We start from the raw sequence: 17,323 nt of genomic DNA, 5'->3' as shown, positions 1-17,323 counted from the left end.
AAATCAATGAAACTTGCATGATTAGAAAGATAAGATAAAGATATACAACTTTGTTCAAGGAAATAAACTTAGATTCTCAGTACCCAAAAAGTTACAGAAGCAACAAGGTACAAAAATCTAAGGAAAAAGCTTATAAGTGTTGATGATGTAAACTTAAAAGCTAAAATCCCAAAAAGGGTAAAAACTAGGTTTTTGTGATACTCTTCCTCTGTAAAGTGGCTTGTCAGCGGCCATAGAGTACAAAGGGTATGTATAGAAAAGTAGCGATGCCCTAAAATGGCTACAGGACAAAATAGAGAGGCGGCTCGGTTGACTTGACCAGGTGCTTGGTCGAGTGCATGGTCAAGTCAGGTCTTCTTCTGTTCCTTTCAGTCGGTCGAGTCCCTCTCAGCACACGGTCGAGTGTTTGGTCGAGTGTGGTGGTCGAGTGAATTCTCGGACCTTGATTCTCTTCTGCTCTAGCTCCTTTGTCTGCTTCTCTTGATGGCTTCACTCTCCCTCAACACTTATCCATGCTCCATTGGATCCTGAATCACCTGTTTATGCAAGAAACAATGCAATGCAATGCAAATCTACCCTAATGCATAAACAGCCCTAAAACTACTCAATGATGACCTAACAAGCTAGTAAAACATGCAAAATGTGTAAATAAACTAAGGTAAGACAAGGTAAAATATGTGAAAATCAGTCTATAAGGCTTTCTATTGGAAAACTGGGTTACTTCCACTTTTTCATCGAAATTGTGTTCAGTTTTTTCTATTTGTGTTATTAGTTGTATATGAGTTGTTCAGGTATAATGTAAAACTCTTTATGATATAACATATTTTATTTGCCAAACAAAAAAAAAAAAGACCAACTCAGTCTCATAACAAGTCGAAAGTTACAGTCACTTTAACTTTAAAACCAAACAAACTGCATTACTACTGATAAGAGTACAAAACCAAACATTTCATAGCATATACAATGTTTGTTGACTGAAGTATGTCATCACGTACATAAGCGTACAAAACCTTATCCTATATGCTATCTCGTGCTCGATCACAGAATTCATCTTTTGATTGACAACACAAAAGAGTACTAACCGGTTTATTTTATCTCATGTTAAACCTCTTGGAAATTTGCTCTGTTTTGTTCTATTTTCTTTCCTAAGGTTTGCTCAAACTTTTTTTTTTAAGTCTCATCCAATTTCAAAGCTAAGTATTTCACTAATTAGCTATTAGTATTTGGAAATGAAATAATAATTATAAATCTTTTTCGTTGTAACTTAAATTGAATAATAAAAATCTAACCGATTTAATTTGGATATATATATATGTCAGTGGAAGCCATATATATCAAATCGTTTTCACTGCCATTTAAAACTGACGTTCTATAATAATTCAATGGGGCAAAAGAGTATATAACAAACAAAAATAACGTAATAATAATAAAAAGGTGATTTTGGCTCTTAAAAAAAAATCATAATAATAATGTTAGCTTAACCTAGACTCTGATATTTTGGCTCTACCGTGTCCTCTCCTCTCCGTATAAATAGCCGTTACTCTTTTTCACAATATTTTCACTTCTAAGCAACAACACCTAAAACGAGCAGTGGAATATATATAACTTTTTTTTTTCTTTCTCCCTTTTCTTCTTTTGCTTTTTTCACAACCAAAAAAAACAAAAAAGCAAAAGCAAGCGACTGTGTGAGATGCGCTACACACTCATGACACAAGTTTTAGTACCTTCTCCGCCACCAACCCCTGCGGCCGCAGATTCTGACGGTGGCGGATCGATGGTATCTACAGTTTTCATGGTCCTCCTCCTCCCCTGCGTCGGTATGTGCATCATCTTCATAATCTATCTACTCCTCTTGTGGTGTTCTACACGTCGTCGTATTGAACGTCTTCGATTCGCGGAACCCGTTAAGCCAGTCACCGGTAAAGGCCTTACCGTGTTAGAGCTCGAAAAAATCCCAAAAGTCACCGGGAAAGAGATTGCCGTAATGGCTAGGTCGACGGAGTGTGCCGTTTGCCTTGAAAATATCGAAAGTGGTCAATCGGCTCGTTTGGTTCCTGGTTGCAACCATGGCTTTCACCAGTTATGTGCTGATACATGGCTATCTAACCACACGGTTTGTCCTGTTTGCCGTGCCGAGCTGGCTCCGAACCTTCCTCAAATCAGTGAAGATCAAAGTTCATGTTGAAACACAGAATCTTCATAAATATTCTTTCCTTCTTTATTACACATTTCGTTTATTTCCCTTCTTTGTTTTTTATTATTGCCTTTTGTGTAAGCGTTACATAGAGAAGTTTCCAGGTATTAGTTGTTTTTTATTTGTTTTAATATGTACATGAAATAATTTAGAGTAAATTACAAGACGTTCGAGTTTTATTATAATTACAACAAAATTTTGTCGAATTTGAAATCATCTTTCCTAAATATATTCATTTGTTTTTTCTACACTTTTACTAATACTTGCAATGATAGACTTAAACTCGGCGCAACAAAACAAAAAATATATGGGTATTAGTACAATTTTAATATTGATGTAATGATTACTTTTCTTTTTTTCCTTCGGCACAAGAGTTCTATGATATCAATAATATTATAAGTATATAAAGACATACTTTGTGTACATTTTATTTAATAATGGAGGTCAAAATATTTTGACCTGGCAACAGAGAGTATAAGATTTGTTAGAACATGTGGAGAATAATTCGAATTTAAGATGTTAACTTTTTCTTAATCACAAAACGTAAATTTTATCACAAAAGACACAAAAAGTAAATCAATACATACGATATGGAAGGTGGAAACTCACAAGTAGCTTCTCTCTCTTTTTTTAAAAAAAGCTCTGAGAATTTCATATGGGTATTAAATTGCTACTTTATGTTAATTACTTTTTTTTTACGCCCTGAGGGTTTCAAATTAAGTATTGAAATGCTATTTTTAAAAATGTAATTGAAATTTTGAACTACAAAAAACCATTGAACAAAACCAAAAACAAAATATATTCTCTGCCTCAATTTAGAAGGTCGATTGATATGGTAAGAAAATCAGCTGTCCAGCTGGTTTTATTCACGCGGTTGTAGACGAAATCAAAATTACTAATAGAAGTAATGGGATGCATTTAACCTTTTATTCTTGTAAAAAAAAAAAATGTCAACACCATCTTTTTACAATACCAATGATTGAAAACGCATTTATTTGATTCAACAAAATATCTTATTTATGAGAAAGTCTAGTTTTAATGATTTTTTTACATGTACGTAACTTTTACTACTAATTTATTTGGTCAGAACATGTAAATCATACTTTATTTCTGAAACTATAAACTAGCATTTCAAAACCCTAATTAAAAAAAATATATATCTAGGTTGCATAGTTTGATGAGTTCTTTTTATTTTTTCAGCTGTGTTCCTTGTTAATTTAGTGTACTAATTAGAAGTTTTTCTAGGAAATATATTACATAGTATTTCTTTAAACAAATATAATAAAACTTCACATATTTTCTCTAAACATAAATTAAAACATACAATTTATATATAATATAAAAATGGAACCTATGTAACATTTGGAGAAACAAGTACAGTAAAACCTCTATAAATTAATAAGGTCGGGACCACAAAATTTTATCAATTTATAGAGGTTTTAATTTATCGATAAATAAATAATTATTAATTTATCGATAAAATAATAAAATGTTAATTTATGAAGAGATTTTTCAATTTTCATATTTTGAACAGTTTTTATTAAAAATAAGATACTTTGTTATAATTTACATTTTTATAAAGTTTTCTTAATTTAAAATTTTGGCTATCATAATATAATGGATGTCAATAGTTTACTAGATTATCCAGGTGAAAATGATAATTGTGTAGAAGTTCAGAGTTTAGAATAAATCGTTGTTACAATCCTTCATGATGAAGTCCAAGAAGATATTGTGGTATCTTTAGAACCAATTATATGTAGCGAAGTAACTATCGCGTCTAAGACGCTCCACAATTTTTTTAATGCAATTTGAGAAAATATCACAAAAAGTTTTTGATGCAACCAGAAAGATTATAGACAAGCTCAAACAAGAATGCAAATTCAAAAAATAAACAAACAACAATAGAGTCATATTCACTAAATTTTCTTATATATATATTTAGTTTATATCATTATTAATTTATAATATTTATGGGGACCATATTTTTACATAGGATTTCAAAAAAGGTATTATCTTATTATTTTATCGAATTGTGTCATTTTTTACACCGGCCCAATTCGGGACCAAAAAAATTTATTAATTTTTAGCGAGTATTAATTTAAAGAGTTTTAATTTATAGAGGTTATATTGTAATCTACATTTCAACAAACATAGAGTTCCAACCTTTTTTCTCTTTTCTATAAGTGTTTAATGGGCATTGCACCAACTAAAATTTTGGTGGGTTTAATAGGTAACAACTTTACAAATATACAATTTTAATATTTACCAATCACAAAAATTTTACTAAAAACTTTACTCTCAACTTTTTGTACATTTTTTCTTACAATTTTACACTATTTCTGAAAGCTTATAGATCTAGTTTAACACTTTTTTAATACAATTTTCTATACATTACCAATCAGACCCATTGTATTAGTTATTTCCCTTGGTTGAAACTGTTCAAATATAAATAAATGAAAAATATCTGCGGCAGTTGATACCGTAATTAATGTAGGTAGGTTCTATAGTGTCAGTCTTTGGGCAATATCTGTGGGTTTGGGAGTTTGTTGGCGTGAAGGAAGTGGAAAATATCTCAATTGGTAATGAAGTAGGGAAAAGCCACTTTTTTATGGCTTGACAAATCAGGTGCCAAAGATGTTGTTTTATCTTGAAATAAAATCAGATAAATTTTAAACCCATATGAATACAAAAATATTACATTGATAATGTAAACTAAAGGAGAATGTGTGATTGGGGGAAGAGCAATCGCCAGCTAGCAAGTGGGATACATCTGTCTCTTAAATTAGACTTCATTTGAGTGCCTTTATCAAAAAAAAGGAAGAGAAAACTTAATTTCAGTGAATTAGTTAGGCCCTCCTTCATACATTTCTTTATCATAAAGGCTTTATGTAGTGCTCCAAAAATTATCTCCAATATCCTTTACGACCCCTTATCTCTTTTGTTCTAATCTTGAAACACTATAACTATCTAGGGAATCCAACTATCTATATAAACATAAATTTACAAAGTATAAGAAAACACACTAAAAAAAGTTGACAACGACATAAATGCAATCCACTCTTATCCTTGTTAGTTTTGAGACTTTCAAACGTATAAATGCAAGAGATGAGTCTTTGAAACCCAGTGTAGCTTTGAGGTTTAAATGTTCTATATTTGACAGGATTTGAGAGTGGAGAGGGTAAGACTACATTAGTTCAAAGACTACAAGGATGAGAGGGGTTTTATGCTTTCACGAAGAAAGAGAATTGTTTTGTTTGAACTAAGTGCATGGGATTAACCGAGAGAATCACCTTTCTTCTATTAGTTTGCACTTTTGCTGGTTATAGAAGACAACTTATTTACAAAACGGAGTAGCCGCAACCGTTGCTTAACATCGAGCTTACACTTCAGCACAATCACTTCATCAATCATCATACGTGGGGGGACATAGTGTTTAAGTACCAACAGTGCATAAATGAAAGTAATATTTTTGGGATCCAACTTCAACGAAAAATGAATATAACACATAAAATATCTATGTTAACATTTTTGAAATACATTTCATAAAATAATATTAACTTATTAAATTATTTTACTCAGATATTTCAAAAAAAATCCATTATAATTTGAAGAAAAAAAAGAAGTTAAACTAAAAAGATATATATGAATAACACATGAAAGTAACATTTCTTATAATACACGTTTTTTCTAATCAGACAAAAATGAATCCAATTTTGAATGAGCAGAAACTTTAACTTAACAAGCATCCAATTTTAAAAGTTTGTATTAGGTTGAATTCAAGTTTAACTGAACCATTTAATGATTCCTGATATAACAAATTTTAAACTTTACTTATAAATATTATTATTAGGGGGTGTTATTAGATTATAATTTATAAAACATTTTGACGACTTCAATAAACTCATAGAAAATGAATATGTGAAATTTTTTTAATTATTGCTAGAGAGTTTTTTATAATCTTGTTGATTAGTTTTATATAATCTTATAAAGTCTCCCAAACTATATTTCTATTTTATTGATATTTTTCATGTCTTTGAAGAAAAGTTTATAAAATCATAAACTAATAACACTGAATTATTAACAGTCCTAGATTTTTTTGTATTACTTGAATAACACAAAAATTTTATTCACTTTATAAAATTATGATCCAGTAATCCCATACTTATTAAGATTTTAAATGACTTTTTACAAATTACAAACTAATAACATCAAAGTTTAATAGATTTTAATAAAATTTTGATTAATAATAACATATTTTACATAATATTTAAAGTTATTAAAACTCTATTTAATTCACAAATTACCAATAACACCATTTCATATATTCAAACCTTAAAAAAAATATTTAAAATATCACGAAACGGGCTATAAGACGAGACAAGTTTTGATTGACATGAAAAAGTTTAAAATATCATGGTGCTATAACTTGGATTTCAATTCTCATTTTATTGTCTTATCAACACCATATGTAACACTACAAAAAATGGTCTTACTGAGAACGTTTGTGATGAAAATTTTATGTCACAAATTTGTGACACTTTAGATACGCTATAGCGACATAACTATTTTTGTCACAAATTCATAGTTATTTTGTCACAATTTTGTGACAGTTTAAGTCAGAACCAAATTATGTCACAATTAACATGGAAAATGTGACGATATTATTGATTGTAACAAATGTGATGATTCAGTGACTAATATTTAATCATAAATTAGTTACAATTTTATAACGGCTATATGAGTCACAATTTGTGCCATTAGAGAGTGATGAAGCTGTAGTTACAAATTGGTACGTATGACTAGCATAATACTTTGTGTTAAATAGTTACATAATTTTGTAACAATTTTTTCATAATAGTGATTGATTTTAACAATTATTTCTTTTCACTTAATTTCTAACTAGGTTCGGACCTCCACATACGTGCGTAGTTATGTTTATAAACAAATTTATATTTGTATATATAGTCAAACTCATACTAATTGAAATTTGAGTTTGATTATTAATGTTTGAAAATTTGAAATAATAATGGTTTCGCCAGTATTTTAAAATTTGGAACAATATAACAGTTGAAATGGCAACAAACTAAATTAAATAACACCGTGTTCTATTTTTGGGATTCTGGAGTGGGTGTCGTTCTATACTAAGCTGGTGTCGCACTAACATTTCCCAGAGCAAACTGGCTTAAGTTGAACAAAAGCTTTTTTTTCTTTCCGTTTTTGGATTTAGAAATCCTAGGGATCGAGTATAAAAGGTTTATTTTGACGCCTTTGGTCGAATTTAGTCGCTTTTACTTTGGGCAAAAGTGAGAAAAGTTTCAGAGAATTTTCTGTGAGTTTTTCTTGTGGAGTCTGTGTTTTTTCTTGAGAGATCTATGCTTGTGGCTAGAGATCTAAGGCTAAGAACATGAGGGGAACTTACTGTGGTGTCATTTCTGGACGTTTCTGGTGTCAATCTCTCTATTTTGCAAAAGGGAGTGCGTAACTATGATTTATCTAAACTGAGATATCTGATTTGTGTGACTCTATGAGTTGTAGATTGTTTTCTTGCTTATTATGCGTGGTTTGTGGTTTGTTGTTCCTACAGCTTTAGGTGGCCTCTGGGAGAGCCTTAGCTGCATTGGAGGTGGTGAAAAGCAGAGATCATACTTTCAGTTTTGAGGAGAACGTGGTTACAGGGTTGATACAGACTGACATGTGGGTGTCGGTTGACACCAAAGTGTTAACAGCGCGAAGGCTTTGGCAAGTGTATAACCCAAAATACACTTTAAAAAAATATATATAGATAATGACATAATGTTATGTATATGTGCATGTGATATAAAAAGCAAGAGATGACTTCTCTTATTCAGTTATTCTCGAGAGATTAGTTATGTGATTGGGCTTTAGCCCATTACTATGTACAACAACCAAACAACAATTTTAACTTTCAACTATATTACTTACAACAAAAAACATACAAAAATACAGAAACATATTTTTCGAATGAAATTAATTAAGGTATTGATTGGTTCTCCCGCTACCTCCCGCAAACGCAGCGTTTGCGCGAAGTAGTGGTTGCTAGCGATTGGTATCAGTCACACAAACCACTCCTAATCGCTTCCAATCGCTTCCAACCGCTTCAAACCACTGAATTCCAAAAGCTGTTTTCCGCAAGCGTTTGCGGTTGCGGACGATTATGTTTGGATTTTTTTTTTTTTAGAAAAACTTGAAACAAATCAATGATATTGTAATATTTGTTTTATATATCTTTTAACTAACTATTTTATTCATTAAAAATAGGAGAAAATGAAGTACGAATACGATTGAGAATATTAAAAAATAAACAATTGAAAGAAAATAAAATTTCAATTAACAATAACCCAGAAAACTTGATGTAAATTTAATGGCACATCGCACGTAAGTTCAAAAAAATCTAAATAAATGTAACATTTCATCAGAAATTTAAGAAAATAAGATTATTTGTGAAAAATATAAAAACAAATCACGAGTGACTCTTCTCAACTCTCGTTTAATCATTACTACCGATGCAAATACTGCCCCACGGAACTTATTGAGTGTGTGATATTTAAGAAAGAAGATCTATGATCTAAAACATATGTTTTGTCATTTATCAAATTATTTGATTAAAGTTTTGGTAAAAATCCAAATGCATAAAGTAATAAGTATTTCAATATGAAATTTATTTGTTTTTTAAATAATTATTTTAGTATTTTTAATGAATTTTAATCATAAATCAAATTTAATAAAAATTTTGGTATTTTTAAATATTTACCTAATTATATATTACATTTATTATGTTTTAACCGGTATTGCACCCGCTGGTCAACCAGTCGTGAACTCACGCAAACACACTCATTTTAAAATGCTAAACCAATTATTCAAAACGATTAATAACGCTTGAAACCGCAACCACCCGCGTTTCCGCAATCTCCCGCAACCACAACCGGAAACGCTACGGTTAAACCAGTCAAGCCCTTAAGTCCTAGCTGTTGAGAGGACACAACGTTCACACTGAATTGAGTCTTGAGTCCATAATTGTTTTTTTTTTTAATATTGTTTTAAGTAAGATGTGATTCGTTGCCTTTGCTTATACTCCAACGAGAAGTAAGACTGTAAGAGCATACAATAAGTAATTGTCGAAAGCGAATATGAAAGCCATAAGAAGCAACACTTCTTTACTCATTCTTTTAGATTAATCATTCTCATGCATTTTTTCAAAAATCTTCTCACACTTTTTCTTCACTTGCTTACTTACAGCACCTCTCTTAACAATGGATGAAACGACTACATTTCAAGGACTAGGACACCTCTTCATGACGATATTCTTGTACTGCTTCTCAGTGTTCATCGTGGCTCCGGTGATTACAGACGTCAGCATGGCGGCGCTTTGTCCAGGAAAGGATGACTGTTCTCTCGTCATTTACCTATCCGGCTTTCAACAAATTGTACGTATATTATCTACAAATAAAACTTTGTATCGTTATTCTTAATCCTTCGGTTTTATTAAATACAAACATTTTTGCATTAATTATGTCTTAGAAAACTCAAAATAAGTGCATTTTTCATGTAAATTTGTCGTTTCTTTATTTTCTGAATTTGTGGCAAAATCATATATATATAATATTTATTCGGTTTATTAGATCACGGGTATGGGATCGTTGATGATGATGCCATTGGTGGGAAGCTTGTCGGACAAGCATGGGAGAAAATCTTTACTTACTCTTCCAATGACACTCAACATTTTGCCTCTTGGTATGTTTACTCATTCATGGTCCCTACTTTGACCCTTACCTAAGCTTTAAATCTAGTCTATTATTCCTTGCTTGAAAGCAAAATTGAAGGGGTATTGTTTGTTTGTTTGTTTGTTTAAAAAAAAAAAAATTATTTGTTTGTTTAAAAAAAAAAAAATTGAAGGGGTATTGCAACTAAACGTGTTGAAAATAGTTTACATATTATTCAAATAGTTATAGTTCAAATTCATTTTCTTACAAAGTAAATTATTTAATTTAATTCAAATATCATAACATTCCATTTCAAATGTAACAAAAATTATGTTATTGAAAAGATATTAATGATTGGTAATTACAGCGACATTAGCATATAGTAGAGGGACGACCATCTTCTACGTCTACTATGTACCGAAGACTTTTACTTCGATAATTTGCGAAGGAAGTGTTCTTTGTCTTGCCCTTGCTTACGTGGTATGCTCCTTCCTCTTTTTTTTTTTTTTTTTTTTTTTTTTTTTTTTTTTTTTTTAATTATCAAAATACTACAATTTATTTATTTTTGTTCAAAAATACCACAATTAAGTTTTTTTCCCAAAAATACCACAAACACAAAAAAGTTATTACTTTTTACTGGATATAATTTTTCTTTCTGATTTAGGTTAACAAATTTAGATTTAGGATATAGTTTTTAGAGGTAGTGTTTAATGTTTAAGATTTAGGTATTAATTATTAATATAAAAAAATTAGTTCTATTTTAGTAGTATTTTTTTTGAAGTAGTATTTTTTTTTAAAGTTCCATTTTAATGATATTTATGAGAATTGCCTTCTTGTTTTTTTTGTGGTCGTTAATAATGTTTCTTATGGTTATAGATTAGATATAATCCCATAATGTTTCATAATATATAATGTTTTCATGTTTCTATGTAACTTTAAGATTAGTTTAATACTTATTTGTTGAATTTTTTTAAAGTAGTCATTTTTTAATATGAGTGTTTTTACTTAAAACATCATATATTTTCAAACCGAGAGAGTATATATTTGGTGAACACAAAAAATATTTGTTAAGGAGCAAAAAAAAAGAAAAAAAAAGAAGCAAAAAGCTACAAGGAAGAAAAATAAATTGTCAACCATAAAAGGATGAAAAGTAGAGGAAAGGTAGGATTCAAATTTGAAACTATCTCATACAGTGACATATGATGAAATATGTATGGTCGTTCTTGTGAATAAGTGAAATCTTTAGTTAAATCCAACAATCTTTATAAGCCTCTCAAAAAAAAATTATCAAAATAATGTTAAAAAGATTTAGTTTAAAATTATTTGATATTCACAAGACATGTGAGGAAATATTTTTAACTCATTAGTGAATAATGTTTAAAATATTTATCAAAATATTTGTATTGAGTAAGTGAAATTTGTAGTAAACTACAACAAATTTTATAAGTTTTTGGACAAATTTTCAGGCTGATAACGTAACAGAAGGGCAACGAGCCTCCGCATTTGGAATACTTATCGGGATTGCATCTTGTGCATTTGTCTGCGCCACTCTTTGCGCTCGATTTTTAGCTATTTCCACTACATTTCAAGTAATTTTGGCTAGTTAGAGATGTATACATTTATATGTATAGTTATCTATTAGTGAATAATTTCATTTAAATCCTTGATTTTTCTGCTCGTTAAATTAGGTCGCAGCAACAATGGCAATTTTATCAACAGTGTACATGAGGCTTTTCCTACCGGATTCTATCCGAGACAACAGTCTAGGGGCTCCCATTGTTTCAAGCGAAAAGTTGAGTTCTCCTTTACTTGAAGACTGTCCTGGACATAGAAATAGAATATTCAGATCATTTCGTTCGGTACGTGAAATGACATCTCTAATGAGAAGCAGGTATGTTACTTATTTCTTACTTTTTCTTTTTTTCCTTAATTTGAGAGGGTAGAAGATTCATGATTAGTCAAAAAGTCAACTCATTTCTTAATCTTATTAGTTATATTAAAACAGGTTTAAATTGATTTCTTAACACTTGCTTTTCATTTTCCAGCGTTCCACTTTTTCAAGTTGCGGTGGTATCCTTCTTCAGTAGTCTTGGTGAGGCAGGTCTACATGCTTCGTCTATGGTACGCTTTTACTATGTGATGCGAAGAGTAAATAACCATTGTATGATCTACGCCATAAATGTATCAGTACCGAACTGTGAAACATACTTTTAATTTTATCATTTGAAATGCTAGTAAGGGACTTAATTTGAAGATACTATTGTATGGCGTGATATAACTAAAGAGAGTGTGAATAATAAAAAAGAAATTATATAACTTTGTGCATTCCTTGAAATTATACATTTCTAGAAAAATAAACATTTTTTGTCAATTGTTTCACGCAGTACTATTTAAAGGCCAAGTTTCACTTTAACAAAGACCAGTTTGCAGACTTGATGATCATATGTGGCGCAGCCGGGTCTATTTCACAGGTGGATAACAACTAATATGTTCACTTTCTGCTGAGAATTATGTGATCTTGATCTAATTCACATTTTTAACTTACTAACAAAGTTATTTCACAGTTGATCTTCATGCCCAATTTAGTTCCAGCTTTGAAAGAGGAGAGATTGCTTTCAATTGGTCTTTTCTTTGCTTCTGCCCATGTAAGCAGTTTGTCCTTATTCTTTTCGGCGATTTGTTCAAGCTAATATTAAATATATGATTAGTTGCCTAATTAAAAAAAAAATATAAAAAACAAGATCCTCTGTAATCTTCTCTTTCTCGTATGTTTTAAAGTTTTTAATCTTCAACTACGCAGATGTTCCTCCTCTGTGTGGCATGGTCTTCATGGGTACTAATTCTAACTTTTATACGAAAATACTTCACAATTTATTTTTTATTTTTCGATGGTTCATTATCTTTGCTATATCATTTTGCAGATTCATGAAAATTGCATCTTTAGTTTAGATATGTAGATTTGTGAGATCCTTATTGGCTAAAAAAAATTAAAAGTCACATGCAGATTTCATATATTGCAGCCATATTTGCACTTTCCTCTGTATGTAAGTTTCATGTATTATTTATGATTTTCATCGAGTTTAGAATTTAGTTATAATTATTGTAATTTGGTAATTTAACTATACAGATGCGGAGCATTGTCTCGAAACAAGTAGCATCGTACGAACAGGTAACTTAAATTTTGTTATACAATAGTCAAAACCAAAAGTACTTGCTCTATAAATTGGATAGCAATAACAATATGGATAAATACTTTCAAAGAAAAAAAAAGAAAAAAAAGTAGGATGTTATAGAAAAAGAGAGTAGGACATTGCATTATATTGTAAAAATCTCAGTAAATTAAAAATATCGTGAGACAAAAAAAATTAATAATATCGCGACTTTGATATTTTATTAATTTATAGAATTATCAATTTTTTGAGATATAAATTGAGCCAACAAATTATTTGGAACCAAATAAAATATTGATTTATGGAACTATTAATAAATATATATTGTAGTACTCAAACCTATAGAATTGCTATTTGTATGAAACTGAAAATTATTATTTCATTTATGTGAGATTGGTGTTGACATTAGTCTATTCAAACACCAACTTTTGGTAACTTTTTCAGGGGAAAGCCCAAGGGATCATTTCAAGTATTTGTTCCCTTGCAAATGTCATTTTCCCCCTGGCCTTTTCACCTCTAACAGGTTTTTTTCTTTTCGTCATGCTATATGCCAAAACTAATGACATAAAATTGCAACACTTGCTACTAACACATGTACATTTTTTCCTTTTTTTTTTAGACTGGTTTCTGTCCGAAAGAGCTCCATTTAATTTCCCAGGTTTCAGTATAATGTGTGCTGGATTCACCATGGTAAAATACTTCACTGTTTTGCATTCTCTACTAAAATTCACTAAATATAGCATATATGTCAATATACAAAAACATGTAACCAAGTAATGCATTTTATGTTTCACAAAATATGCTGTTTGAGGTTATACTAATTGGAAACTATATCTTATCCCATGAAAAATCACCAATCAACTAGTTATTTTTCAATAAATATACACACTTTTAAGATTTTTGATAAATCTCAAACAAAACAATTAGCTCATTTTAATACTCAGAGTTACACTAAACGTTAACATAGTTGAAATCTCCATTACCTCTCTTAAACCAAAACTCCTAAATGATGCTTCATTTCAACTTGTAAGTGATGATAAAATACAAATGTCAAATACAAAATCTAATGATATTTCCATTCATGTTAGTATATATTTATTAGGGGGTAATATGTAAATAAGGACACTAACCTTAGGTAAATTTAATTATATGAGTTTAATTTATATTAACCCTAGCAAAATTTTTTTTAATAGAATCTTTAAAATATGTATATATGAAAATAGCTAAGTCGTTGGATTTTTTTTCAATATATATATATATAATTATATATATATTAAATAACAAAATATTGTCTCCCAAGTAAATTACTGTTTTCTTGAATCAAATATGATAGTTAAAATTACGTTGGGTGTAAAACCGATTTTTTAAAATAATTAATCTTTCAATATCATATTACATTAGTTTGTTCGATTACTAAGAATGGTAATGTTGCTTAGTTATTTTGTTTTGTAGACTATAGCCTTCATCCAAAGCCTCATGATCAGAGCAACAACTCCAATGTCAGAGATTGGATCTCCATAGTTCAGTAAGTTCAAAACCATATGACTTACATAGTGAAACAAAATATATAGGTTTTAAATACATTAGTCGTTGATGCTTATGATAGCCAGCAATATTGTATTGGCATGTTTATTAGGCTCGTTAAATAATTAGATGTTTTTTTTGTTAATTAATTAGATGTTTTTGTTAATGACAGTTCTTGTTAATTAATTAGATGTTTTTTTTAAGTTTAGATTAAAGCAAAAAAATAACTCTGATATTTGTATCATTTATTTTCTTTTATACATCATAATCTATTAACATAATCTAATTATTTGATAGTTTTTTATTTAATATATTAAATATAAAATCATGCATACGCTCCCAGACGATTTGAGACATGAGTACAAGACCCTTTACATGTAAGACCCATTGCTCATGCTATTTGGGATACTCATTTTGGTCAAACGGATGTGGGTATTTGTTTTAATTCTGCCCTCTTTCAAACACTTTTTTAGTCCCCAAATTGCCAGATGCTTATCGAGAAAGCACTCTGAGAACTTTCCCAAGCATATAGTATGAGAAGTAAAATGCATAATAACGGCAATGGGACTTTCTAACATTGCAAGTAAAGAATGGAGTTTCAGTTTTGAGATCCAAAAGCCTTAACAGTGGTATTCCTTAAACTACTTGCTAATTGCTTGTCTTCAGGAATAAAAGAAAGACAGAGAACAACTTCTGCATGACCAACTATCTAACACAAACCATGGAAACTGAAATAAGAATCTAACACATAGCTAATCTCTTAACTAAAAATAATCTTAAAATAACAAGACAGACAAAACCTTGAACATCAAACTCTTAGTTCACATGGTGCCAAGGAAAAAGTACAGTAAGAAGTCAGAATTATAAACCTTAGAAAAATAGTTAAAACCCTAAAAACGAAAACACCAAAAGTAACAATACCTGAAATTAATATTAGGCCATTTGACTTCAACCTAGGGTTCGTCAGAGACCTAGAAATCCACGAGATATCCCCACTTTCCGTAAAGCTCACATCTAATCCGCCACTTTTACTTTTAGAAGCAATCACAAAATCTTTAGGATAAATGAAGTTACGCCCAATCAAAAACCAATATAGTCCAAAACCACCAAAAGAGGGAACTAAAAAAAAAATAGAACGACGGTGATCGACTCAAAAGTCACAACCGGAAAATGGATATGAGACTACCCTAGAAAACATATGTAACTAATGAAATTAGCACTTAATATATACTTTTTAAATGCCAGAGTTAAGGCCATTTTCATTGTTTATCCATCACGCGTTCTCCTCCAAAAATTGAGAAATTAGATATAAAGCCTTCGGTTCAATGGATGAATAAAGATAATTTGGATGTTATTGGTGCCAAGGAACATTGAAGTTTGGGAGAATTGGGTTGGACAAAAGAGAGCGATAAAATCATAGCCATTCAATTAACATTGGAGCAGTTATATCATCTTCAGAGATTAGGTGATGGGTCTCAATCGAATGTTTAAGCTTTTCGACTTTTAAAAAGTAGAAAAGGAGGCGAGAAGCTCATGATATTTTCCACTACTAAGGAGATGGAGAGAGTTGGCCATCTTTCATAGTATAGATTTTCCATAGCTTTTTCACATCCATATCCATTCTTTATACGAAGGTAAAATTCTACCTCATACGTTTATTACTTCATCTCCTCTCCTCTCTATCACAATTTTTTCTTTCTTTGTAGAGCTGTAAATATATAAATCTACGATCAAAAGTGAAACATATTCTTTTTTCTAATGTTTTCGCTGGATTTAAAGACATAGCGATAACGAAGAACCTTAGACATATTCGAAAAAACAATATTTAGTGCAATAATTTGGTAACAATATTAGGAGTTACTAGGACGTACCCACACTACACTACAAGAAATATGAGTATTGATAGCAGAAAAGCATAGCGCAGTTTTCATAACTGTTATAATAGATAAATTATTAGAAATTAAATAATATGATAGCATCTTACAAACGCTAAGAATAAAATTATATAAGCGGGAATCGAAAATTACTTTGTTTTACATGATTTCACTTAGAAACCCAAAAGTCGGAACCCAAAAATAACAAGATAGCGCCAACACTTAGCCAAATCTTTTCATTTTGCGCTTAAGTCATTTTATCACAAATAAAGAATAAAAAAATAATTAAAAAAATATATCCTCTCCTCTGCAACTTCCTTTTAGGTCTTGGTTTGAAGATGTAACTCATCTTCATCCCTTCACTGGTGATGGGCCAAGCGCCGTCATCTACGGCGAAATCGAACGAACGAGAGATTGATTTTGAGGTTATGGTCTCCGGTGATGGTTGCGGGAGGAGAATCGATGGCTTTGGGAATTTTTGTTGCGATTAGAGATCGAGGTTTCACTGGAGATCTGCCGGATGAGTGTTTAGTTCATTTGTTTCAGTTTGTGAGAGCTGGAGAGTGGAAGCGATGCTCGCGAAATCACAGATCTGGGAATGGAAGAGTTTGCTCGGAAGTCCATGAACCTTCTCTCAAGGCGGCTTCACTCTCTTCCACTGCTCCCATGACACCGACCCTTCGATTCATAGCGAATGACTCCAAGTCTCTCCCCTAACTCCCAGATAAACGGCGTCTTATGCCTTTTATTTCATTTCTTCACTGTCTTTTCTCATCTATTTGGCTCTTAATCTATGTTCGTTAATGTTCTCTGTAAACATTGTTAGATTCATGTTTGAGG

General features: G+C 30.6%; 2 protein-coding genes across 5 annotated transcripts; both read left to right on the top strand.

Moving 5' to 3' along the window:
* The first annotated feature begins 1,549 nt into the window (after nt 1-1,549).
* LOC104760754 (E3 ubiquitin-protein ligase ATL23) lies at nt 1,550-2,397 on the top strand. Its single transcript, XM_010483714.3, has one exon. The coding sequence runs from the start codon at nt 1,691-1,693 to the stop codon at nt 2,183-2,185; it is 495 nt and encodes a 164-aa protein (XP_010482016.1). The 5' UTR covers nt 1,550-1,690; the 3' UTR covers nt 2,186-2,397.
* Nucleotides 2,398-9,202: 6,805 nt separating this feature from the next.
* Nucleotides 9,203-14,867, top strand: LOC104760752 (uncharacterized). 4 transcript variants are annotated; one of them, XR_015589342.1, is made up of 14 exons: nt 9,203-9,639; nt 9,835-9,946; nt 10,283-10,395; nt 11,382-11,504; nt 11,604-11,806; nt 11,961-12,036; nt 12,300-12,386; nt 12,480-12,560; nt 12,716-12,748; nt 12,837-12,959; nt 13,043-13,084; nt 13,530-13,608; nt 13,705-13,775; nt 14,538-14,867. XR_015589342.1 is itself a non-coding variant. In XM_087500033.1 (14 exons), exons 1-13 carry the CDS (start codon nt 9,466-9,468, stop codon nt 13,733-13,735), a joined length of 1,194 nt encoding a protein of 397 aa, XP_087356159.1. In that variant the 5' UTR covers nt 9,315-9,465; the 3' UTR covers nt 13,736-13,775; nt 14,538-14,867. The 4 variants fall into 4 exon arrangements, 3 of the variants coding, with proteins under 3 accessions (XP_087356159.1, XP_087356160.1, XP_010482012.1); XM_087500033.1 differs by having other exon boundaries at nt 9,315-9,639; nt 12,920-12,959; XM_087500034.1 differs by having other exon boundaries at nt 9,338-9,639; nt 12,920-12,970; nt 14,538-14,795.
* The last annotated feature ends 2,456 nt before the right edge of the window (nt 14,868-17,323 follow it).

The sequence above is a fragment of the Camelina sativa genome, chromosome 18 (genome assembly GCF_030686135.1).
Source record: "Camelina sativa cultivar CO46 ecotype springtype chromosome 18, ASM3068613v1".
NCBI lineage: Eukaryota > Viridiplantae > Streptophyta > Magnoliopsida > Brassicales > Brassicaceae > Camelina > Camelina sativa.
Note: the sequence above shows the minus strand (reverse complement) of the source record. Positions and strands in the feature narration are given on the sequence as shown.